General features: G+C 39.2%; 1 protein-coding gene across 2 annotated transcripts in view; it reads right to left on the bottom strand.

The window, feature by feature from the left end:
• The window catches only part of LOC134528425 (vesicle-fusing ATPase 1-like), a 37,278-nt gene extending 14,378 nt beyond the window's left edge, over positions 1–22,900 (bottom strand). The window contains exons 1-10 of one of the 2 annotated variants that reach the window (XM_063362030.1): positions 22,760–22,900; positions 22,538–22,626; positions 16,908–17,132; positions 11,654–11,802; positions 11,030–11,168; positions 9,839–9,984; positions 7,057–7,256; positions 5,461–5,685; positions 3,323–3,433; positions 1,923–2,111 (exon numbers count right to left, since the gene is read on the bottom strand). In XM_063362030.1, coding sequence (XP_063218100.1) covers positions 1,923–2,111; positions 3,323–3,433; positions 5,461–5,685; positions 7,057–7,256; positions 9,839–9,984; positions 11,030–11,168; positions 11,654–11,802; positions 16,908–17,132; positions 22,538–22,626; positions 22,760–22,783 — 1,497 coding nt within the window. In that variant the 5' untranslated portion in view covers positions 22,784–22,900. The remainder of the gene's footprint in view (positions 1–1,922; positions 2,112–3,322; positions 3,434–5,460; positions 5,686–7,056; positions 7,257–9,838; positions 9,985–11,029; positions 11,169–11,653; positions 11,803–16,907; positions 17,133–22,537; positions 22,627–22,759) is intronic. The other variant, XM_063362029.1, reaches the window with a different exon arrangement.
• Positions 22,901–27,041: the final 4,141 nt, after the last annotated feature.

Here is a 27,041-nt window from a genome sequence, read left to right as displayed (position 1 = left end):
AGTCTATGGCCGCTTGAAGAACCTGTTCACATACTCTCTGCTGATGCTTTGTCTATGGTCAGGAGACACATTGTAGGCAGAGCTGCCAACCTCAAATCACACCCATCATTAATGACAATTATATGGAAAAAGTACATGTAAATCATGCACGATAAATTTTTCCTGAGGAATTATAACACACACAAGATAAAATAAGGACAATAATATGCAAAAAAAAAAAATGAAAAATGTAGGCCTATGCATATGAATACAATGAAAATTAATGAATCAAAGGAAAAAAAAAAAACTATTTGAACAATACAATCATCTGAATATGTAAGAAATGTCAATAATTTTACAGGAAATTTTCAACCTTCAATTCAAAGTATGCAAAGTTATACTTTTGAACAATTGTCTTTTTATTTGCTTCTTTTATCCTGGTTGGATAAGAACTGTCTTATAAACAAACAACAGAACTTGTAAACAATAACTCTGCGTTAGTTACTTTCGTTTCTTCAGATGTAGCGAAAAAACTACGATATGGATTTATTGCTCGTCATGACTATAAAATATTCCGCATGTTTCTTTAATTCAATGTGCCCTCTACAGTCATCCCTTCCAACGTGTGCAATCGAAAAGTCACACGTGCATACATTACAAAACGCATGGTGTTCCAAAACATTTGAAGACGACAAGCATCGTCATTCTTTTGAATAGTTAGGTCTTAGGTCGAAAGTTTTGATGAATTGCGTTATTTTTTTTTCTCCCCCATATACACTTTTGTTCTGTCACGCGCTTCATTTCTACAACCGGCACTGAAGAACACAACGCTATTGAAAAACGTAAAAAATTTCACGCCTGTAGACACGACAAAAACACTATGGACTGTGATGAAAAAAATGACTTTCAAAAAATAAATTAAAACACAGGTTAGCCAAAGTACCGTACAAAAATTATCGTAATGTAAGTAGCCAAAAAATGAAAAATCCGAGAATATGTACTAGTTGTATCGTACAACGGACGTAATACCATTCCAATATTATTTCAAAACACGAGAATTAATCTACTAATTTCGATAGTACGTGCGCACACATACTAGTTCCGTTATTGTTTTTGTTTACGTACACGCTGTTACGTTTGAATAAGAAAATTAAAAATAAAGAACAAGTTTTTGGATGGTAATTTTTTTCATAATGTGCCTCAAGGTTGTTCGTTCAAGTGAATATTTTTGTTTCACGAAGAAACGGACCGTCGTAAAATTCGTTAAGATGAAATAAAATTCAAGGTTATTATATACGTTTTTGGCGGGACCAAACAATGAGTTCGGTTAAGTGAAGTGTTCGTTTAACTGAAGTTCGTTGTACTGGTGCTTTCCTGTACTTTCAAACTAAAAAACGCAAGGGAAAGGGAAAAATAAAACAGGCCTCGACTCGCTGGACGAAGGGGTTGCTACACTTGATGGCGTACACAGCCACACAGATGAATCAGAACCCAAGGAAATGACCAATGGGTATTAAACGCCTTTGATCCACCAAATGGTTGTGAGTAGTACTGTATTTGTGAGGTATAAATAATCGACAGACATCCCAGAGCGCTGGACTCTGGACTCTGGACTCCACACTGGGACCCCTAGCATCACACTGCATATGTTATGGGCTACATCCTCCGTGTTTATATATTTTTAAATATATATATAGTTTTATTAATGCATTATTACCAGAAATGAGTCAAATCCCAATTTTCTCAAATGATAATCTTGAATTCGAATCCCAAAGAGAATAAAATAATACTTCATACACTATTGTACAGTGTGTATTACGATGTTCAAATTCTAGGTGACGGCATACCGGAGCATGAAATTTCCCTCTAGAATTACATACTCCATTGAGGAATTTCCGTCCCCCTGACTCCTCCAGGACACGGGGCACCCCCGTCGAGCTCACCGGCTTGATGTCGTGCTCCAGCGCGTGCAGGAAGTCCTCGCGCGTCACGTTCAGCTTCTCCATGGCCTCGGGGTCCACCTCCACCTTGCTGGCGGCCTTGATGAGGCGGTTCATGGCGGTGGACTGGGCCGCCCGCACCAGCCCCTCCAGCTCCGCCCCGCTGAAGTTCTTGGTCCGCGTCGCCAGCTCCTGCACACGCCCCGCGTGGTTACCCTCCATCGCCGTCAGCAGTTTCACTTCCCGGCCGGCCACGTCCAACCTTTTCGACCAGGACCGTTTGAAACCAAGACGGCGTCTTCCAGTTACGTCTCCTCGGAAGTAACAAATTGATCACCATCAGATTATGCTCTTGAAATACAACAAAAAAAAATATGTTTTCACAATTTAAAAAGAAAATTACTTTACAATCCCGATTATCCGCGAAATTAAGTGTCTGGGCCACCACAGATAGTGAAAATCGCTGATAATCCGCAAAAGAGCCGAAAATGGGAAACAAAAAAAGGAATAATTAATTTAAACTTTAAAAATTTAAAAATTTATGTACAGTAAAAGTTACAATGAATAGTAAAAAATTTTAAATGATGCTAAAATTTTAGTATTTTACTAAATAATTAACATAAAATACATTTCAGTAACGTAAACATAAAAGTGCTAGATACTTACTTCGTAACAAGGATACAGTACTGTACGTACTCAGAGACTTCATTAGACACTAAAAAAAGCAACCATACGACTAGAAACAAAGCGCGACAGAGACAAAAATAGCAACACATGCCAGCCTACTGAGTGAGTTCCGAGAAGGCCTGTGGCGTTTTACTGTATACTGCACACAATACACTCGTCAGTAGAGTTCAAATTTGCTCACTTGTAATAAAATACAGATTTACATATGTGCTGTATTTTTTCGTAGCATGCGCGGATAATCCGCACCGCGGGTCATCCGCCTGCGGATAATAGGGAGTTTACTGTAATTCATTTTGTTATTAAGTAGTGTCTAAAATTGTTGCACTCTATGGCATATATCCGGCATCAGAGCACACAGTAACAAGGACACCACTAATGGCAGAAATTGTGCAGTGGAAAGAGAAGAGTAAATACACACTGCAAACCAAGGATGAGACACTCTATAGTAGGACAACACTTCAAGTTATCACTACCAGACTTCCACAATGAACACATGCAAGCATGGCAGGCTTGTGCTGACAGTTAGCTAAGCCACCATTCTTATCACACCCACAAGCCCTCATGCCCTTCACAGGCAAGGGACGCTCTAACCGACACGTGCAATCGCTCCCTCTAACGGGAATACACTCAGGTCGGCAGGAATAACTTAGAGAAATGCATTGCGAGTGAAATGGTGTTTGAGAGAAGACATTGCGCTCGAAAAACGTTTCACGTACTTTCGTGTCCACATCCTGATTCAGCTTTTTGTGCTCCTTCATCCGTGATAAATGAATATTTAATATCTGCAATCGTCCCTCTTCATTTGGCAACCCAATTTCCATTTGAACCTGAAAGAAAATAAAACAGGTTTATACGTAAATAACCTTTTTGAAAGTTATAAAATAAATAAGTGTTCATTCAATGTAACATGCACCTAAGATCAAGGTTCTACACTTAGTCTAGCCATAGAAAAATATATTTTTAAAATTTGATCTATGGTGTAAAAAATGTGATATTAGACACCACCATCTTGCAGGACCAGGTGGAAAATGATACTAAAATGAACAAGTTTTCCATAGATGTATCAGTGCTTCACTAAACAAACCAGACTAAAATATCAATATCTATCAGAAGGTGGTCATGAGGATATCTCATAGCTCACACACTGTGTTGGATACTCTCGCTTCAATGGCAACACACGTTCATTAATACAACAAATAGTATGCTACTTTCTAATGTTAACAATATTGTTCATGCTTTTTTAAAGCAAATCCCACAACTAATCTTTTTCAACCTCTTTGAATAAATTTAACAATATGTGTATTGTAAGTAGAGGTGGACGGGAATGAAATTATGTCACTTCACTTTGTACACAGAAAAAACACATTTACTACTAAAATGTGCATACTTATAAGTCTTGCATAAACTATCCAAATTAATAGTCCAAATGATTTTAAGTTCATCAAAAAGTATTAACACTTAAGGAAAAATAATCAGTAACATATAATCATAATGGTAAAAAAAATTTAATATCATGCCCTATTTTATTTCAAATTTATGTCAAGAAATAATAATTATTCAACATGTTCATGTGTTATTTTGTTACTAACACTTTTGCCAGCACTAGAGAAATCATGCTCATTGGCTCATTGCCAACCTCAAATACTGGATTTTTCTTAACGAATGATCAACTCATTTTTGTTTTGTTTTACATGCCTCCTGTTGTTGAACCATATTCAGAATTCAGGACAGAATGGTAAAAGTGCAATGCATCCTGTTATTCGGTAATTTCTTGAATAATTTCCCAGTAAGTGCTGAAGTAACACCTGCCTGAAATACCAACTTTAGAATCCACATGTTTTTAATTCATAAAATTTACCATAAACAATTATCACGTACAATTTTGATCATATATAATGACAAACTGCAAAAAAACTTAAAACCGTTACAACGTTTCTGAAAATAGAAATGAAATTATGCTTAAATATTTGAAACCAAGATGGCATCTCTCAGTTTCTCTGTTAAAAGTGGAGCTGGCAACATTGTTAATAATAGCTGCTTTAGTGAAGTTCATTTTCAAACATAACCTAAAGATATGGTAAAGATGTTTACATTCGTCGAAAGTAAAAATGAATTAATCTAAAATATGTTTTATTACATTGAGAACTTTATTCAGTCTGCTTTTTTATTTTTGACTTAGTTTATGAATTTACATTTCACAGTTAGGTCTAATGTGTTTATTTTTTATATCATGTGCGTGCTTTGGTCAATCACATGCAAAGTTACTGCTGTTACATGACGTACACATATAATGATTTTATAACATAAAAATTAGTTTACCAGTCGTAGGTTTTTACTTTTTAGTCTTAAAAATAATTGGTTTACCACAGTTATTATTACCACGAGGAGAAAAATTATTTTCCAGACGTTCTGCAACTTTCATCCCAACTTTTATCCCGAGTTTCAGAATTCGATCCAGCTCTAATATTGAAAATAACAAATTAGAGTTTAAGGTTCATTAAATTATCTGTAGCTATATAAGTTTGAAATGCTATATTAAAGTGAAAACTGTACAGATCAAATTTACTGACATTTTATAATACCCCAGATATTTGGGTCGCCATTCCGGTAGACATAGTTTTTAACTTTTTTTATATATGTAATTTGTTCTGTAGCCTTACTTTTAAAGGTAGTCTTACATTTGAGAGGTGTTAGATTTGAGAGAAGTCTTACACCTGAGAAAAGGCTTGCACCTGAGACAGGTCTTATATTTGAGAGTAGTCTTAAACTTGAGAGTACCAAGAGTAGTCATACATTTGAGAGTAGTGTTATATTTGAGGACTGCTATGATGCTCGAGCGAGCAGGGGCACCAACCTCCAGCCTGCCCGGCCGCAGCAGGGCCTCGTCAATCATGTCCCGGCGATTGGTCATGCCGATCACCAGGATGTTGTTGAGCTGCTCCACGCCGTCTATCTTGGCCAGCAGCTGGTTGACGACCGTGTCGTGCACCCCTGTGTTGCCCGCCACCGAGCCCCGCGACTTGCAGATGGCGTCTATCTCGTCGAATATGATGATGTGCAGCCCGCTGTTGGGCCCCAGCTGCAACCACACACTCCGATACAGCAGCCCCCACGAGGCCGGCTCTATGTGCGACAGCAAGACGCTAATGCTCGCGTTTTAACTTTGCATTCCAATACCAGATATTTTCCACGCGAAGCATGCCATTATCACTCAAAGCAGCCCAGCTCAGACACGACTTTGTTACCCACTTTTTACTATAAATATTATGCAGTCGTCGCTGAATGACCGAATTGAGAGTTTAACAGGACAACAACAAAACCTACATTGTTACAGATGAGTGATGGGGGGGGGGACTGCGAACAACTTTAACGCTTACCACTTGGGAAAAAAATGTGGGTTTGTTTGACCCCATCTGGGAGTTGAACTTTATTGGGAGGGGCACTGCTTAAGTCCCACAGTAATACAGTCACCGCTCTCTAATCAAACATTCGTTCAGTTTGGCATAATCTGTAATTTGGCACCTACGCTGCCTGCGTTCACAAGTTTTCAGGCGTTTGTAACCGTGATCATCGGGTCACTCTTTGGCGCTGCGGCTTGCGCTTATTATTTATTGCCGTAGTAGTCCTACCAGTACTACAGATTTTTTCAGTAATTATCACCAATTAAGATTTACAGTTATGAAATTACTATACATTGTTACTTATGTACTACGAAGATACAGAAATTTAATGACATGTCGGCTGTATTTATAGCAGAATAATTTTTATAACATCCCATGTGGTTTGATCTAGTTCAGCTTATTGGGAGTGCTACTAAAACAAATTTATCCCCAGGAGAGTCAAGAAACGAAGCATGCAAAGTTGGCAGTATCAAAAATATAAATACTGGTACTTAATTTAGTTTTTTTTTTTTTTTAGAATTACACTGCTTTTAGAATTGTGTGATTGTTAAACTATTTAATGGATGGTTTAACTCATTACTGCACAAGCTTACATAAATTTTGTAAAATCTAGCATTAGGTGTAGTCTTTATTGCATTTACCTTACTACGTGTTTTTCATTGCATGCATAAATGTGATTACAGATGGACATGCCTGGCAGTTGGCAGCACTGAGCAGCTTATTACAATTTGTTTTTAATATCACTGAACTGTACATCAATTTTTCTACGGCACCCCCATTAAAGGAATATTTAACGTTTCATAATCGAGGTAATTGCACAGCTGTAGTCCAGATATACTAGACTGAAGGAGGATTTCTGACCTATGAAAAAAGACTGCCTAGCCTAGCCTCAGCTGGGTCAAGGCCCCCCCCCCCCCCCCCCCCACCGCCAAACCAAAATCCTGGATCCACCACTGATCCTTAGCAACTTATTTATTTCCAAGTCACGTGATCTCGAACACACGATGTTGACGACTGCAACGCCGGTACGTCCGGACGCACGCACTCACCCGCTTCTCCTCCTCCTCGGCGTCGGCGAACAGCCGCCGGACGTTGGCCTCGGACTCGCCCACGTACTTGTCCAGTATCTGCGGGCCGTTCACTATCTTGGGCTCCCTGGCGTTCAGCATCTTCCCGATCTGGCGGGCCATGAGGGTCTTGCCCGTGCCCGGCGGCCCGTACAACAGGATGCCCTTCACGTGCTTGCACCCTGGGCCCAGGGGACGCTTCTTTCAACAAGCGCCGCTCTCCACCACAGATCCCAGTTTCATGGACGAGTACACCACTCTGACGGAAATTTTCTCGTAATTTTCCAGAAAATTTTTCTCAGAAACAGGGAAAAATTATTCAAATAACAGAAACATGCAAATTTTTTTATCAATTTTTGCATATACAAACAGTACCAACCAAAAAAAACATTCTGTCCTCCTTTACCAACCTAACGGCTTACTTAACATATTTGATAAGTTGGGTATAACTCGTGTAACCCTCTACCAACACTGACACGAAACATTTGTTTTACAGTACCTACCAAATTGCAGGAAATAAATTTCTGTATAAGTATTTATCAACCTATCTTAGATTATGTAAATCTTATGTTGTTAATGGGGGGGAAATGGAAAATATGTTGTTATATTTTTCCGAAAAATTGTCAGGGTGTAAAATTTTTTCACCGACATCTCTACTCTCCAAATTGCATATCCTACTAAGTATTAAAGGTATTTACCTACAGATAGGAAGACTGAACCAAAATAACCCAACATTTTTATATGTGCTCCAAAGTTGCCACCCTACTATTTAAATAAATAGTCACGGACATGAAGCACCAGCAGGCATTTGCACTACACTTTAACTACTTATCAGTGTCACAATTACACATACAAAAATATGCATTTACTGGACATATCTTAGATTTTAATAAGAAAAATAACTTGATTCTAGAGGTAAAAATCTCATCAGTAGGCCTGTATTTGGATGTTTAGAGTATAAACCAAAACATTTTTTATAAAAGGCATACATTCAAGTTATAAAACTATTGAGGCCACCTGTGGCGGCCTCAGTCGTCTTGGTTATTATTATTAGTTTTATTTTGCGTAAAGTTTATTTTAAGATGAGTTAATTTTTTTATAACACTATTTATGTGCTTATATTATTTAATGGTGTATGTTAATATTTATTTATTGCAACTTTTTAATAGTATACTTGGTTTATTTTAAGTTAAGTACTCTTATTCTGTAGTGGGACCTACAAGAAGTAACCTGAACGATCTAGCGGAGTGAGGGGTGGTAGTAGAGGAGGGGGGTGACGTCAGCTGATGTGACAAGGGGAGGCGGCTGCCAGCTTTTTGCGTGGAGTGTGTGTGTTTGACCGCCGGCCGCGGAACTACTCGTGGATAGAGGAATAGCGTCTCAGCCATGGGCAAGTTGTGTTACATTACGTGAGCAAGAATTAACGGCAATATGACGGTAATGCCATGACACGTTTGGCGAAGCGAAATAAGTGGTGGTATACGAGAGCGCGATAGTGTGGGCCTAGTGCACCGGCCACAGAAGCAGTGCGATGCAAGAGGCGCAAAAAGTGAGTGGGGTTTACACCCGACCCCGGCAGTCACCGGCTTCAGAGGTATGCTTCAGTACAAAGTAAGTGTGAGAACTGGATTTTAATACTTTATTTTCCCAGCTGGTACGATTTACCGAAGATGCGTATTGAAAACAGTGTGCGGCGACGGGATTTAGTGGTTGGATTATATAGACTAAAGAAATTCATCATCATTTCGGTTCCTCCCCCCCCCCCCCCCCTCCACCGTAATAGACCTTTTGGGACTTTGGATTAGAATTAATTATACTGCAAGAGGGTCTGTAAACTTATGTTGTTACACTGTGAACATAATTATACCAATTTAAATGATACCTAGAATTTACCTTTTAAGTCCCTTTGCCATTTTACAGTATTTAAGTTTGAGCATCTTTGATTTTGTAATTCATTATTATACCTATCACGATAGAGTTTCCAGGACTGTCAGTAAATTTAGTATGCTAATATTTTTTTTTGCGCACTTGCCAAATGTTAGACCAGTCGATGCACGTCTGTCAAACTTAATTTCTTTACACTCTCAGTATCAGTATGTCAGTGGTGACGCGAACACGGGACTGGCGTGGTAAGTGCGGACGTGTGCAGCTACCCCGGTATAAGGGGAGTTGGCCACACTATTTTATTTATTTGAATTTAAATTGCTTTTATACAGCTCAAAATATTTAGAAAGGGCACGAACGTCAAACAAAATCACACTCGGGACTATCTCGAGCATCACCTAATGCCCCGTACAGTCGCTGCGCGCAACGTGCCGCCAACCCGGGCGTGCACAAGGAGACGGGAACGCTCCATCTCGGGACGGGCGTGCACAAGGGGACGGGAACGCTCCATCTCGGGACGGGCGTGCACAAGGGGATGGGAACGCTCCATCTCGGGACGGGCGTGCACAAGGAGATGGGAACGCCCCATCTCGGGACGGGCGTGCACAAGGGGATGGGAACGCTCCATCTCGGGACGGGCGTGCACAAGGAGATGGGAACGCCTCATCTCGGGACGGGCGTGCACAAGGGGATGGGAACGCTCCATCTCGGGACGGGCGTGCACAAGGGGATGGGAACGCTCCATCTCGGGATGGGCGTGCACAAGGGGACGGGAACGCTCCATCTCGGGACGGGCGTGCACAAGGAGATGGGAACGCTCCATCTCGGGACGGGCGTGCACAAGGAGACGGGAACGCCCCATCTCGGGACGGGCACTCACCCAGCTGCTCCACGACCTCCGGAGGGAAGACACGCGATGCAAAGGCCCGCCTGAAGATGGCGTTGAACTCCTTGTCCAGACCGCCGATGCCCATCTGCTGGAAGTTCCACTCAGGGTTGATGATCGACTGGCGAGGCGCCAGTTTCCTGAGACAACACGCGCTTCGCTGGACTCTAACACTAGCACATACCACTCACCTTCACATGTCGTTTTTCCATTCTGAAGTCTAACCAGTTGATCAATTTCAATTATACAACTGAGGTTGTAACTACGTTTCTTCAAATATTTTCTTCTTTTTTTTTTCAATTCAAATTATAAAATATTCATGAATTACAAAAAATTTTAAATCAAATTTTAACACACTTTGGAACTTTTTGTTCACAACTCACAGGAGTCCAACAAGCATTGATGCAAAATTGAGTATAGCGTAAAAGAGAAATTTTGTTGGAACCATAATAGACTGGTATAAAATGCAAGAAAAATCATTTTATTGAATCAATAAAATTTGATGTCTGCAAATATTTTGGTGCATTAACTGATTACGTACGTAAAAATAAGAGTATTTTTAGTAAATTTAAATCATATTCACAGACAATTTGTTACATATAAAAAGGATTACATATGTAATGATGCAGAAAACAAAGCCAAATTACTCAATAAATCATCTTACCTTCATGCACATTACAGCTTTGCATTAATTTTTTTCAAGAGTTCCTCTTGGTGTATCAATTGGTAATAAATATTTTGAAAAAGATTATATATGAAATATTGAATCAAACATCAATTATTCATGAATATTGAATTATTTTTTTTTAATACTAGCAGACCCCAATTTAAAACAGAACATATTTAAGGCAATATAATATACTTTGAAACAAATTTTCACCTGATATGAAATTTCAATACTCAAATATTTTTACATGTTTAACCATTTTGGCACACAGTATTTGCAAAGTTTTGTTCATGAATATTTAATTTTATTTATTTATTTACGATTTGTTACATGCCTACGTATGACTCCTAGCCTTGAATGGTAGGCAATAAAAAGCAAAACTTGCATAGACCCAATCTGTAATAATGGTTTTTTGTGGTATATTAATTTTCATTATGAAGTTGCTTCACTTTGATCACAATGCACTGCTCAATCTTGCCTTTATACAAAAAAATAGGGTTTATCACAAAAGTACATACCCTTTAGATTTGCCCACCAAATTAATCGATGAAGTTTCTGCTTTCTCGAACTGGATCATCGTGTCGCCAAGACATCTGCCCATCCTCGTCTTCTTCGGCTTGGCGGTCTGGCCCGACTTGATGGCGTTCAAGTCGGCGGCTGAGACAAGGAACACTCGCTGTGGCCACACTTCCACATCACACCGCGCCCCACACACCACAGTACGTCAACTGCTGCTCGCCCGAGCAGATAACCTCCAGTAACCAGTACAGTACAGTGATGGGCTGATAAACAAAGAGGCTTTTCATTTTTACAGATACATCATGCCAGTAAAATAACAACATTTTTATAGTGTAAATTTCATAAAATAATATGTTTCAAAACATAATAAATACCAGGTACTAAAAATTATATGAACAAAATTTAATATATAAATATAAGAAGAGATAGGAAACAAAAAAAAAGGACAAAATAAAAAAATCCCATAAATTTTTGATAACGTGTTGGTCTTTGTCAGGAGCAGAGTAAGACACTATCGTACATCCACTGTTCAGCTGAGACAATCACCAGTCTGGTTCGGTAAAAGATCCTGTTAAGTTTGAAACAGTACTGATCTCGGTGACAGACACGCCGCGACGCAGTACCTTCGAGACTCTTGACGACCAGGCCGAGCGTCCTCTTGTCCTTGCTGAAGCTGAAGGCCAGCAGCTGTCCGACCGTGAACGCCTGGCCGGAGAACTGGAACAGGAACTCCTTGGCCATGAGGTCCGTGTCGTACGGATCCAGGGTGGTCCTGGAAGCCAACACGTGTCATGCTAGCACTACCAACATTAGACTGTGATACCAGCAGTGGATTTCCTACATTCCGTCCCTTCCTGCCCATGGGATCCTTGGTGGAAGTCGTCCCCACGTAATGAAGGTCATGGGTTTGATTCCACCACTCTGACATCAGCACCCAGCCAGTACATATAACATGTTTCGTTGCCTTAAGCCTTTTTTAATTACTGTGCAACCTAAAACCTTATAGCTCTAACACTTTGAATGCTGTTGAATCCATAAAAATCCATAAGCAGGATTTTTCTGAAAAAACATTTTTTATTTTTTTATTTATTTAATCAAACTTATCAGGTACAGTAGAGTCCCGCTAACCCGGACTGAATTGAACTGAACCAGGGGCAAATAGTCTGTGTAAGCATTACAAGCAATGCTAACAGTCTGAAAATTTTGTGCACGTGTTCTGAACCTACTACATTCTGCAGTGGCTCGTTTCAATGGCTGGCACATGCTTGAAAGGGGCGCTCATGGTCACTCCAAACCCCACCCGTCTCTTTCATTTTGACTCCAATATCTTTGTTTTGAATTGCTGAACACCCTCTTACAGCCCCGCACGCCATCACTACAGACTGGCCGTAGCCGGCCGAGCTGGCAATTAACCCCTCCCCCCTTCCCTTCCTGGACCCCCTTTGTAAGCACTTCTCCTCACGAACACAGGACTTAAAATGCAGTTGACACAAGTTTTAGATGGGTAAAATAACAAAAATCAATTGGTTTTTTTCCTCCACAGTTACAACTTTTCTCGAGCTTAATTTTAGTTTTAATACTATTGTATACACAGATTTTAACAAACTTATGAAAGAATTAACAAAACAAATATTTATTTATGATTAAAATTCTAAATTTATTAATTTACATTATTTTTTTTCTTTTTTAAATCCAGTCCTGATTAACCAAATATCCAGCCAAGTAAGGACTTGATTATTGAGACTCAAATGTAATATATATATATTTTTTTCTGACCATATGATTGCTTTCATACTAGAACATCGGCAGTCATTTGTACTAACAAATTGTTAATCATTGGTTTGAAGCCTAATTTAAAATGTATGAGTTTTTTTTATTGGTCTAATAGCCATTAGGGTTCAGGCACGATCTCGTTCCATCAACTGTCTTGATCATGCTTCAACCACATTTTCCGTTGCAGCTTGTGTTTTGAGCACAGGGTGAAAATCATTGGGGACTTCCAGGCAAACCGATACTTAGGGTTGGTTAATGACAATAATCTCGAACCGACACAGTGCAAACAGAAATGTCTGGAGTTTGTAGGGTCTTTATGGAGGTTATTAATGTAATCAGGTGTAAAAAAAAGAGAATGATCGCTAAAGTTCAGATTGTTTATAACAAAGGTATCAAAAAATCTTACTTTCCCTACCGTTACAAACACATTCCACATGTAACATCCATATTTTAAGTGTTTGTAATGCACGTTATTTTAGTTCAATGCGTAAATAGGGCTTTTTATATCGTATCAATTATATATTAAATAGAGGCTTTTTCTTAGCACAACCTATTCATATTTCAGACTGTTTTGTTTAGCAACAACTTTAAAATACCGGTATATATTTCAGTTGTAAATAAAAATCAAAAGAGACGAGGCAGTAACCACATGAACTGATATCTTGTGGCGGCAACATTAACCATTTGCTTGCCGTGGAACAGTTGGTAGTAGTGACTTCATGTTCATACAGTTCCAGCCCACCAATAGAAATGCTATTATTCCTTCAACACTGCTTCACAGATTGAAAATACATGAACTTCAGTTCACACAAGTAAAGATTGTTTAGACCCAGAACGTGTTCACGCAACATTCAGTTAAATGATTGTCATATCATTCTTGAAAGAAGATCATTGGATCGCAGATTGAAGAGCAGAATGGTGCAACTGGCCATTAGAGAATCTAGGATCATTGGCACAGACAGTGCTTCCGTTAGACCCATCCTCAGAATTTGCACCATGCAGTCCTCTGTACCAGATAGAAAAAGAGTAACAGGGCAACACTTTGGCTGCCCAGCAAACCTTTGGGGTCTCCAGGCAATAAACCAAAACATGCTAAAAAATAGTGCTAAACTGTATGCCAAGCCCTGACTACAGGCACACGCTTTCTTGAGCCCTAGCAGTGCTGGCTGAAGGAAGTTAACAATTATGCTACTCCCAGAAGTGCAGTCAATCAAATGATGATGGAACTAATAGTGACACTGTATTCTGTATCATAATTTAAGGTGAAATTTTTAAAATACTACACTATTAACCCCGATGCTCAAATAAATACTGGAAGGGGTCAACAACTTAAATAAAAAAAGTATTGATCTGAATACAAGCCCACATTTTTTTTATAATTTTGGCAATGTGGAAGTTTATAATTGCCAACCTCAAAAAAAAATATTTAACTTTGACATATGCACCACGAGCTATTTTTGTAGGGGGGAAAAAAAGTTTAAATTCGTGAGAAAAAGTAACTGTGAATAAAATATAAATATGATGTGGACCATTTTAATCATGCAGCAAAGGGGTGGTGTTGATTTCATACTTTCAATTTTCTAGTACCTGAGTATTGTTATATTTTTGTTCCATTTAGTAAACACAGAGAACAAAATGTTTCAGTAGATAATAGTTGATCTAACTCACTGTCAGTAGTACTACTACATTACGGACACAGACTAGGTTGTTACTTGTATTAGATTGAGTTGCTAGTGTTATAACAGTTGTTTCAAAACCTAGCCGAGTCAGAGATGACGAACAGACACGTCGGCTTGTATTCAGGCCCAAGGTGGGTAAATATGTAGTTGGGCGATATGTGTTAAAAAAAATTTTTAAAAATCCGAAATACTTTTTTCTATGCTCTTTAACTTCCTCTTTTCATTAAACCCGGCGGAGATAAGAAATTCCAAATTGTACTGCAACATGTTTGTTTTGACAGTTTAATTATTTATTATTATTTACGATTTATTTATTGTGTTTGCTCTGTCTAATGTTATTTATTTTCAGAAATGGCAATTTATTGTTATGTATGTCTATGGAAAAGTGACTCTTTGGATTTTTACCGGACTATTTGAACTAGGTATTGTTATTACCCCTCTAAGGACTAATGAACTTGAAAACTGTAAACGGTAAAATTAAGGCCGTGACTTTATAATGTAAATTATTATTTTAATATTTATTTATTTAAATTGTACGTGAAATTTTGTTATCCGCGCAATTGTTGCGTTCGGATTTCACGTTTTTGTTAAGAAATTAAGTAACTGATTTTGGTTTTCGGCCAATCACAGGCCGCCATTTAAAAGTTAAGTTTTACTGGCTTAATTTGAGAAGCTAGTAAGAAAGAGAGTTCTATAATGGCCAGCTGAAAGAGCGGCAACTTCGTGACGTCGGCGATTATAAGTCCTGAAAATCAGCTAGATAGCAACAGGCATCCCGGATAGAGGATGATAATTATGTATCATTAGGGAGTCCAGAATATTGGAATAGGATTTATCTAAAAAGATAAATAATATAGGAGTGAAAAACGTGAGTAATAAGTGCCCAGAATTTGTGTCCTCCATTCATGCACTCAATCACGCAACTCCCGTTTTTACGTCACATCGTCGCCGGAAATTAATGTAAACATTGATTTTATGAAGTAAATTGACATTATATATGATTTGAGTAATACTTTGATATAAATTTTACGATTTTACACACTAATTAACAGACTCAGAGGTCCTATAGATAAGAGGCTCTGAGCTCTGCCGATGACATTTTGAACCTAACTAGCCGAGGTAAATTGATTTTAAGTTCCCTAAAACATTAATTAAAAACTGTGTAGTGTCAACGAACCCGAATAAGGACTTTTGTAAATACTTAAATGTGCGCACCATATCTCCTGGTAATTGGAATTTTATTGGAGTTATATGATGTCAAGTACAAGTTAGACTGTTGTTTTGAATATAAATAGTAATTAAATTAAACATATTAATAAGGGTAAAATTTTGAAATCATTTTTACTTTTGAAATAAATAATTATATATTTGATTTTTCAAGGTGTTGTGTCATGTTATTTGTAGTTTCATCTACCCCAGTGTATGTTTATGTATATCTGTACCCAATTAAGTAACACCTAACTGTGGCCTATTTGATATCAGAATTACCAGCAGAGAGCCACACAAGTAAAGTAAAATTTGCTACATAGTTTTAACACAGCCCAACATTTTAGTGTGTGCGTGAGAAGTTAAAGTTTCCCCCCCCCCCCCCCCCCCATATAATTAAATTGACAACCCAAGTGGGGCATTAAGAGTTAAAGAGTTCCTGCACAAAATACTTAAGGAGATATAGAATTTTTTAATTTTCATCACAATACCTATGCATTCAACATTGTTTCTTCTTTACGAGTATGAAAATTTTTTTTTTTCACGACGTAGGTGAACTTTACATCATTTTCTACTAATGGCAAAGGAATTGTACCCGCCTCTATCTTAGGTGAGTTTTTAACGCTTAAAATTTTAATGTTTTATTTGTTATTTGGATATTGTTACGCAAGAAATAAGTAAAAAAAAAATTACGTGAGTTCCTACTGTTCATCATTTGTCCCGGTTTGTTAGGTCAGGTCAGTGACATTTTACATTATAAATACTTTAAAACTAAACCACCATTAAAATTAATTCACATTATTTTTAATGTCCGCTTAGTTCGAAAGTAATTATAATGTAACTGACCTGACCTAATCGACCATTTTAATTAATTAGGCATTCACGAACACACTGCAAATTAAAAAATTGCGACAGTCGAATGATTGCACAGGTGTTGTATTGCATAATAAGAACGGTGATATCTCCTAAAGTATTTGGAATTTCTTATCTCCGCCGGGTTTAATGAAAAGAGGAAGTTAAAGAGCATAGAATAAAGGTGTTTTCGGATTAAAAAAATTTTTTTTAACACATATTGCCCAACTACATATTTACACCAGGGTGATTCCCGCAGGTGCTGCTAGCTAGACAAAGCAAACAGGCTCCGTAGAGCCGGCCGCAAGGGGGCGAAGGGCTCACGAAAGCGTGCCGGGCCACCAGAGAGCACGTCGAGTGCACGCACGTCTTCTTCTGCATGAAGTCGACCTCCAGCACGATGGAGCAGAGGCACTCGTTGCTCGACGAGGGGTCGAAGTTGTACGGCTTCACCTCGATGTCCTGGTTGATGGAGAGCGTGGCCCACTTGCGCTGCAGCAGGCTGAACGCCACCGTGCCGCGCGGCACATCCGAGTGGAACTTGATGCTGAACACGAAGTGCTGCGACGGGCCCGTCGTCACCTCGACGTGCCTACCCGCGGACACACATTATCAAATCCCAGTCTTAAAGAGTTTCCTGAATCCAATTATGGATCTCAGTAAGTATGTTGAAAAAATTAAACTCTTTTGGTTTCTATTTAGGCTAAAAAAAAATGGGGCATATTTAAAAGTTTACATCTTATATTTCTGTTTCGGATAAAAAAACAGAGTGTATTTAAATATGCATTAATGCACATACAACCCATTCTTTTCTTTTTCACTAATGTCCCATGCATGACTAAACAATCCGAGAGTGCTGTTGTGGAAAAAACAATTTCTTTGACAGTTTTTTTTGCAGAGTGAAACAGTCAACTACAGGGGTTCGTTATTTTGTCTTCAAATATATTTCCCTTGAATATCACTCTTTAGAATACTACACACTTGATGGTTTTTTTATGGATTCAGAATCTTGACTGACCCATTCTAACTTGTGATTTTGTTTCTGCTACATTTAGATTGGAAATCTCAGCATTTTGTCACATAACAAGCCCATTTTGGTTGAAACCGCAAAAATAAGACATTGGGGATAACAAAACTGTTCTGATTTGCATATGAAGAAACTTGAAATGGAAAAAACTTGACTCTCAAATTCTATTACCCCCCTGGAAGTATGGCATTGTGTTAAATTACATTTTTTAATTTGCTTGTAACTTGACAAGATGTATTGCAAACACTCATACATGTGAACAAATGGTCTTTAGTAGTAAGATTACATGGTACCCCTGCAAGGAAATGCATTAATGCACGTATTCTTACATGATCTCTTAGAGTTTCAGCAAAATATTATCAACTAAAATACAGTAGGTCTACCAAAATAAAAGTTATTGTAAAATCTTAAAAGCGCAATAAAATTCTAAAATTTAAACTTTAACTTTTTAACATACTTAAGTATTGATTCCAAACACAAAGGATAGGGTGATTGTACCAATTAATGAACATTTAAGGCAAATCCTGATATAAAAATTCTTTATTAGTATGAAATTATTTTTCTGAATGTTATGGTAGGTTTTTTTGGATTATTAAACATCTGCACTGAAGTAAAAAAAATATGAACTACTTCAACAATGAACATAATATAAAAATAACTAATTTATACAAATAGTGCAAAAACACCAGTGACTGAACACTTCATTCCAAATACTGAACACACACTTCCCAATGAATGAACAAGTACTGAGCAATGCAAGATAGGCCACTAATAGGCCTATGAAGTAAAGAAATACGAAGTCAAATCATTAGCAGACCTTAGGCCTACATGCTTAAAAAGTTAAGTAGGCTACATGAAACACAAAGTTACGGAATTTAGATACATGTTTTGATGCTGCAAGGTAACATTGATTTGTATTCTACGTGCATCAATTTTCTTTGATTTCAATATCATTTCTAAAAATATATTTTATCCTGTCTCCTGCACTTTCAATAAGTGGTTGTGGCAAAATTGCAACAATATCACTAAAACTTATGTGTGAAACATCACTATCAACAACACGAAATGTTCTATTGTTTTCTGTCGACTTCAATCCTACAACTTTAATTTCTTCCCCTTGCACCTCCTGTGTCACACATACATACTTGTAGTACTGTCCTACATTCTTCTTTGCTCCTGACTTAAACTTAACTAAAATATATGTGCCAGGGATAACATCTTTTCTCTCATAGTCTTTCTGAAATTCTGCTTGTGTCTCAGGAGGCCTACTAGTAACAGTAGTTGTTTCACCAACTTTGTCTTTAGTCTTTCTTCGTTTAATAGCCGGTCTATTATTCACTGTTGCGTGTAGTCTTTTCTTTCGATTTTCTTTTTTCTCTTGCTGGATTTTCTGTTTTGCCTTCTTTTCGTCTTCCTTCTTAACCTGCAATTCACGCCATTTGTTTGAAGATATTGCATATATTTGTTTTTCTTTCTGTACTCTTTTTATTGCTTTTTTCTCATTAACTCGTGGCCAGTGCAAGTGCTGCTCCCACAAATCTATTTCTTGGTCACTTGTTTTCTCAATCTCCTTTTCAGTTGCATTATCTTCATTACAGTGCTGGTTTCCATTTTCTTTTGGATCTTTACAATCAGTTCGCAACTTATTTTCCACTTCTTCAAGTATCATGCTCATGACATCTTCCACAATGTCTCTTACACAGATTTCTTCAGTACTTTTACTTTTGTTTGTGTATCCTTCATCATTACACAGCATTCCAGTTTCTTCTTCTTCCTCTACTTCAATAACATTCAAATTTTTTATGGTTCCACTTGGGATGTTCATACTAATTTCTTTTCTGAAACCATCATTACATGACAGTACAGTTGCTTCTTCCTCTACCTCAGCAATGTACAAATTTTCTCTGGTTCCATATGTGATGTTTGTGTCATCCATACCATGAAAAACAATACCATCAATTTCAATTGGAAGGGAACCAATATCTAACAAGTCAGTCTCTGTTGTTAAAGTAATGTCGTCAATACCAGGAATGTCGGTGGCATTCAACAATTCACATTCGTCTTGATTGTTGGCATTCTGAGTAGCTTGTCTGTCATGGCCAACTTGACTTTTCTCATTGACTTGCTCTCTGCAGGCTTTCCAGACTTTGAATAGACTACTATTTGAAACTGGCAAAGAAGTATTTTCTTCTGTCTGCAAAAATTGTTCTGTTTTGTTTGGTCCGATCAAGTATTCAATAACTTTCACAGCTATTTTGAAGTCATTCTTTGTTGGTACGGTCTGCTCTTCTTGGCATCTTTCTTTTTTCAGCTCCTGTCGCCTGTGAGAGATACATTTTGTGTAGTCAACATTTTCAGGATTACAGGGGAACAAACCACAAGCTCTGAAACCACTAATTATTACATCTGGTTTAATCGCAGCATCGAAAGCTTCTTTAAATATATGAGCAAAATTTGCTTTTGTAATATTTCCGCAGGACTGTTTGTGAGAGTGATACACTTTTCTCCACATTACTTTTAAAGCCCGGAACACTGTCACATCACATGGTTGCAGTATGTGAGTTGCATTGGGAGGCAGGCAGTAGAGGATAATTTTCTTTTCAGCACATAATTCCGACACTTCCAAACTCAAATGAGATTTGTGACCATCTAAGAACAATATCACTGGAAACACTACTCCATTGCGTGATAACCATGGCCAGAAAATGTTTGCTATGTACTCATAAAATGTACTCGAAACCATCCACCCAGAGTCCGATCTCCCAAAACCCCACTCTTCAGGAATAGTATGAGCAATGTTTTTTGGCAGCCGCTTGTATGGGTAAATTATCATGGGTGGAATAATACTCCCGTTTGCAGAAAAGCTGCACAACACTGTAATGGATTCTTTCTCTTGCCCACCTGCTATTTCGTAGAAATTCTTTAAGTCTGTAGGTCCTAAAACTTTACCAGTCTTAGGGCAAAGCTGCATTCCAGTTTCATCACAGTTTATGATTCTTGCACCATCTTGTAAAACATCTTCACACCCCTCCTCTTGCAAATGAGTCCTGAGATCATAAAACCAGTTGCTAATTTGTTCTTGCGTCACAGAAGCACGACCCTTGGAAATTATTTCAGCATTTCTTTTCCCAATAGTAGGGTGTCTTTTAAGGAACAAATCCAACCACTTCCTTCCCGGCCTATTGTCTTTGAACAGAGTCTTCCGTCCACCACTATTTAAAACTGTCTGTACAGCATCTTGAACTACATCCGGGTGCATTGGAAATCCCAATTTTGCCTTGCTTAGTATCCACATTTCTAACTTCTGTTCTTCTTTTGTTGTCAGCACAGTATCTGGTCCCATTTTTCGTTGAATAGGAACTTTGCCCATAATTTTATTATGAAGTGTTCCCTTAGGAACACCATATTTTTTAGCAGCACTATTCAAACTAAGGTTTCCTGCCTTAATATCTTCTAAAGCTGAAGTGAGGTCTTCTTCGCTATACTTAAAACGTTCATATTTCTTTCCCTGGCTCGCTGTCATTTCCGAATTATCATCCATCTGGAAAGAAATGAGCAATATCTTACTTTATATATAAATTTTGGCAATCTTAAGTACAGTAACAACATAAAAACACATTCTGAAGTGGTCTTGGTTAAAGAAATGATAAGTGTTCATTTACAAAAGCAGCTTTTCTAGTGAATGAACACCACCTAGTTTTGCTGTTCATTTACTGAATACATGCTCTCCAAGTTTGAGGTTAGACCTAATGTCTACTTAGACTTGTAGGCACAGCCATACAGGAAGCAAAGCAAGGAAAAAAAATATTTTCACTGCTACCCAGTAAATGAACACTTTTTCATTGACTAGATTTTCAATGTTTTGGCAACCAGTAACTGAACTCCTTGAAATAAACAAAACTAAGGAGCAAATTATGTCAGTTTAGTAAGGAATTTGCTATTTAAATGCTGCTTTAATCTACAGACATTAATCAAGTTACTTTATTTGACTGTTAGAATAAAAATTGCTAAGCCTAAAATTATGAAATAATCCTCACCTTAACAGCTGAGGCATTCAGGTGGCCATATCCACATCATCACTATTACCATTTGAGCTGTAAAGAAAATGGTGGCACTGTGTCACTTGAAATGACTGCACTGCCATCTATATGTTTACAAGAAAACTACAAAAAATTGATGGAACTATACAATCCAAAGATATCTTATTTTTTAAAGATAATCCCAGAGGTTCATTCAATGGTACGTGTTCAGTAATTGGTACAATCACCCTATAGCTTAATATAAAAGTCTTAAATTGTGTTCAGTCTCTGTCTAAGTGTTGCTTTGTTAGTTTTCTTTAAAAGTACTACAATCTGCTTTATGAAGTAAAAAAAAAAATTCATAGAAAGAACTTTTTGATCCTGCAACCTCTCTCGGTCTAGCTAGTTTCCTGAGCTGTGACCAGTACCGGCCCAGACTATGACGATCAGCCCCTTCATCCGGCAGTTTTCATTTCCGTCAGTCTAATTTTTAAAAAGTCTTAAAAATTGTCGCAACTGAATGAGCTACGGAAACTGCAGCATAAAGAAGCCTCTCCTCTTCAACCTCCCAGGGGCCAAGACCTTAATAAGAGCAATTTCCACTGTATGAAATCAATGTTCTGGGAAAAACATTAGTTACCTCAGCCAGCTGTCAGATACGCCCATGCCACTAAATGATAATGAAGACAGCAAATTTATTTAGTATTTCAGAGTCGAAAAAATAATTTTCATTGCATAAGGTTTCAAGTGTTTAACCAATAAGAATGTAAACAAAGCAGGTAGAACAACACAAGTGAGCACTTGGTGTTCGCTGAACAACATGCAGGGAAGAATTGAAATTACAAAATAAATTAATAACAGGATTCTTAAGTTGTTGAGATGAGGGAAGTTAGTTTATTCTAGGCTGTGGTACATTACCAGTGTTGTTAAATGAAAAATAAAAAAACTTACCTAACATCATCCAAAAAATCTGCCCTGTTCACAACAGCGCAGTTTGTTAAAGTCAGTTCATCTGTTGGACACCTTGAAACCTTCATGTGCTGTAAAATAAAAGAATATGCCTTATAATACACAAATAAACTTTTGCAAACAAGTACCTACTTACATCAGAATTAATTTGAAACAAATGTCATTCTAATAATTCGTAATTAACAGCGCTTTATTTTCACATACTTGAACTGGTTGTACGCCTGACATTCCTGTAAGAGATTCTAACAGTTAAAGCTAACCAATTTTCCACGACTGCGATTAACTTTCCGCAAACGTCAATACTCGGCTCACTGCAGAGAGCAGACAGATTTCTCCATAGACAATTAAGAGTAAAATGAGCATGCGCATACTATAGAGTAGAAATACAAAGAAGGGTGTATATATTCGCGCAGAATATGCTAAATGTGACAAAATCACAGCCGAAATCGATCTCAACCCTCTGTATGCGTTGCCTGACTGACACTGTACTGATGCAAAAAAAAAATGCTCTTGTGTCACATTCAATTGTAGACTGATTAGACCAGCAGGATGGCCAGATCCTACAGGCCAAGCACATTTGAGACAAGGTTACATAACTATTTTTAATGTACTTTTTACCCAGGTTTTTTCTAGTTATAGTTATTTATATTGGCTGGAAAAATTAGTTCAGTGTTTGGTTGCAGCAATAACGATGTTGCTAACTGCTTGAAATCTTTTCGAAGTTAAAATTGATTAAAATTCCTTAGACATTGACGCCAGCCGATAGTGCGCCTCTGCTCTTAGTCGCACAGGCCGCGATGCCTCACCGACTCCTCTCAAAACCGTGTGCCAAGAACACACCCGCGAGGTGCAACATGGTGCAAAGTGTGTGAGTACACCGAACGACCCGCAGCTAGCACCACTTGCCGTCGTCCGGGGTCTCGGGCTCGAGTCCCGGTGCGTTTCCTAGCGGGAGTGGCTGCTGTGTATGTAATGTGTCCGGATGGGCGCCAGACTAGCTCTGGTGCTAATCGGTAGGTGGGTCGTGGGGTCGATTGCCCTGCGTGGCCCACTAGGACCGTCGGTGATGTTGCGTGGGTTTAAGGAATTCCCTACTCGGCGGTTGTTGGGAATCGTAGGGTGAAATAATCATACGCTGAAATGAGGCAATAAATGACGTGTGTCGGTGGCCCTCGCGCCAGGGTTGACCTCATTACGTTAGTTTCTGATATGATATGTTAATAATAGAATTTAAGGGCGTTAAATTCTTACGTTAATTATTAAAGCTGAATCAAGGTCATTCGTCCCTTCTACAAATTGAAGTTATTATGTTTAGGAATTATTTCATTTAAATTTTACGTCACACCAGCGACTGTTCGTCTCTTGCCGGATTGCTCTGGTGGGGGTAATAACGTAACACGAGGGATGAATAATTATGTCATATGGTTTCATTGACTAATACAGGCAGAAGGCCGCCAGGGAAACACTCACACACGTATCGACGTATCACACACGTGAGTGCCCGGGCACTCCTACGTCGTACTTTCGTCAACCGACTTTAAATTAATACGTAATACTGTTTAATAATCAGTGTTTGTTTTTATAATGTGGTTGGTTTAAATGACGGTCTGTTTATTTGGGTGGGGCCGGGTTCTACCTTGGTTGCTGGTGGCTCGCCTGACTCGGGTGGGCCATGGCTAGGGGCGCGTTCCGTTAGCGGGGTTGAATACTGGCGGTTGCAGGTCGGGCTTTAGGGTGGCCTTCGGTCGGACGACGTCACACTTTACAGGTGGGTTGTTACAGCAATTTACGGTATCTGTTCCAACCTGATACTGATACAGTAATGTACTAGTTACAAGTATCAGATACTTCGGTATCAGTTTTAGCAGTAGCGGTCCCAGGACCGTGCGACCGGAAGGAGAATCTGATACATTATTTATCACGCCCAGTAATTCTCTACCTCTGTTACTCTCATGCCCGCCTGATACAGCCAGTATCAATCAGTTCAACATTCACTACAGTTCGTCCTGGCCGTGTATTACCATTGACGCCGACCGCCAATGCTCCTCTGTCGCATAGACCGCTATGCCTCATCAATGTCTTGCAAAAGCCTGTGCACCGAACGCGCCCGTGCGTGCAGCAAAGGGTAGTGCGTGCGACGAGGCGAACGCCATGCAACGAGTGCTGCGCCGGCGGAAGGATCCGGCCGGGTGCGGCATATCCTTCCGCCGCACTACAACAAATTATTTTAATTATATTTTTCCACAGGTTTTATTAAACATTATTTTTCTTTAATTAATAATTCAGTCCTGTCAAAATTATGTCTCACTGCGCGTTTTGTCCCGAACCTGGCCGGTTCAGTTTCCCGCGAAATTCACACGTTTCCGCGGGAGGGCTGGCGGGGGAGGGGGATCGCGCGCGGAGACATCGGAGTGTCCTTCGAGAGCTCAAACAGGCCGGCAGCCTGCGCGCAATGCGGAACCACCAACCTTTGCTTTCACCTACATGTAGTTTTCAATAGTGTAATATCTTTTCAATCTTTTACGTACAGTTCCGCGGTCGGCCTCAATCTACCATGAGGTATTTAACTTAATTAAATCAGTGCTCCAAGATGAGTGTTCTACGTCATACGTAAGTACTGTGGGAAGTTTACATGAATTTACGTCGGCGCTTCACGCCCCAACTTAGCCTACAGGCTACTTAGTTTTGGCCCGCACGGGGCAGCCAGCAGGCGACGCGTGCCGTCGAACATAATAACGATACAGTCCCTGGGACACATCTAGATATCACGTAGAGTCGCCGGAGACACGGGCCTACGTGCCACTAGCCCAGTTTATTAAGTGTTATGTATTAGTGAAATAGTTGCTCGTCAAAGTGTTATCTGTCACGTTAGGGTTTATGTATCACCGTTGTACGGCATTGTGCCGCCAAACATAATAACGATTCAGTCCCTGGGACACATCTAGGTATCATGTAGAGTCGCCGGAGACACGGGCCTACGTGCCACTAGCCCAGTTTATTAAGTGTTAGGTATTAGTGAAGTGTATTGTTCGTCAAGATATCGTGCGCCATGTCAGAGTATATTTTTGTAACTATTGCATCACGTGTACAAGTCCGCCCCTCACGCGCATTAAAATCGTGAGCCGCCACTGAGGAAGTGAGCTGCGCGTGTGACTAGTCGCGTCGGGCAAACCGTTACGGCCAGAACGGGCAGCACCATGTATTGGGCTGTGCTGTATTAAATTCAGCAATTATCTTCCAGAAACTTTGTGTTATTCTTCAGGCGTCCCGAGTGGCCATAACAGCTCGGGGGGTCCTACTGCGTTAACCCCTACCTCTAGCCACAAGGCCGAACCTTCCCTGAGATCACGAACCCGAGCAAAAATCACGTTTAAATAGTCAGAGGTAGCGGGCACGGCATCACCATGTACATTGTTGCGGGCTGTCATGCTTTGTAGTTAGTATCTTTATAGTGAAATAAGGAATGGATAAGTGCAAGAAAAAGACTTCATTTGTGTGGAATTTTTTCACGGAAAATAATGAGTTTGCTAAGTGTAATTTGTGTAAACAAAAACTGAGTTATAATGCAATACTATTTGTTAAATAGTGACTGAACTAGCAAAGTGTTTGTTTTTTTATCGATATTGGCACTGCTATCTGCCTGATGTACCTAACTCAAATGTCTATTGATATAGTATGCTCACTAATGTACCTATCTGTTTTTTTTATTTTTTATTTTTGATAAAATCGTAATCTTTTAATGTATGAAAACATTAGTTACTAATTGTTTTCGAAAAAAGAAAGTCCATATGTTGATTACATCTGTTATTAGTGTCAACTTGCCGTCGTCCGGGGTCTCGGGCTCGAGTCCCGGTGTGGCTCCTAGTGGGAAAAGGCGGCTCTTGATACGTATTGTCCGGGTGGGTGCCAGACTAGCTCGGCTCTAGTCGTGAATTTGGGGTCGTGGATGTATGTGCCCCTGCGTGGCCCACTAGGGCCGGCAGCGGTGTTGCGTGAGATGATGTTTAAATAAGAGACGTGGAGTTGAGGTGGCGGTGTCGTACCTTTTATTCATAGGAGCGAGTCGTACACAATACAACACTCTACAGAGGTCCCCGGGGGGGTGGGGGGGTTTACTCGTTATTCCGTGGCGCCGTATTGTTTGTGTTCCGCGTTACGTGGGCCTCGGACGCTGTTACGTCCCATACGTCTCACTGGTTACGCGGGTAACGTAATTTCGTAACACAAAGGCGGGACACAAAAGTACACTGAATTAAGAGGGTGCGCACAAGTTACGTGGCACTCGTTACTCGGGTAACGTAAGTTAGTAATACAAAATACGGGACACAAAACACACTGAATTAAGGGGGCGCGCACAAGTTACGTGGCACTCGTTACTCGGGTAACGTAAGTTAGTAATACAAAATACGGGACACAAAAATACACTGAATTAAGGGGGCGCGCACAAGTTACGTGGCACTCGTTACTCGGGTAACGTAAGTTAGTA

This window comes from Bacillus rossius, chromosome 1 (assembly GCF_032445375.1).
Source record: "Bacillus rossius redtenbacheri isolate Brsri chromosome 1, Brsri_v3, whole genome shotgun sequence".
In the NCBI taxonomy this organism is placed as follows: domain Eukaryota; kingdom Metazoa; phylum Arthropoda; class Insecta; order Phasmatodea; family Bacillidae; genus Bacillus; species Bacillus rossius.
The sequence above is the reverse complement of the archived record's forward strand: the minus strand, read 5'-3'. Positions and strand labels throughout refer to the sequence as shown.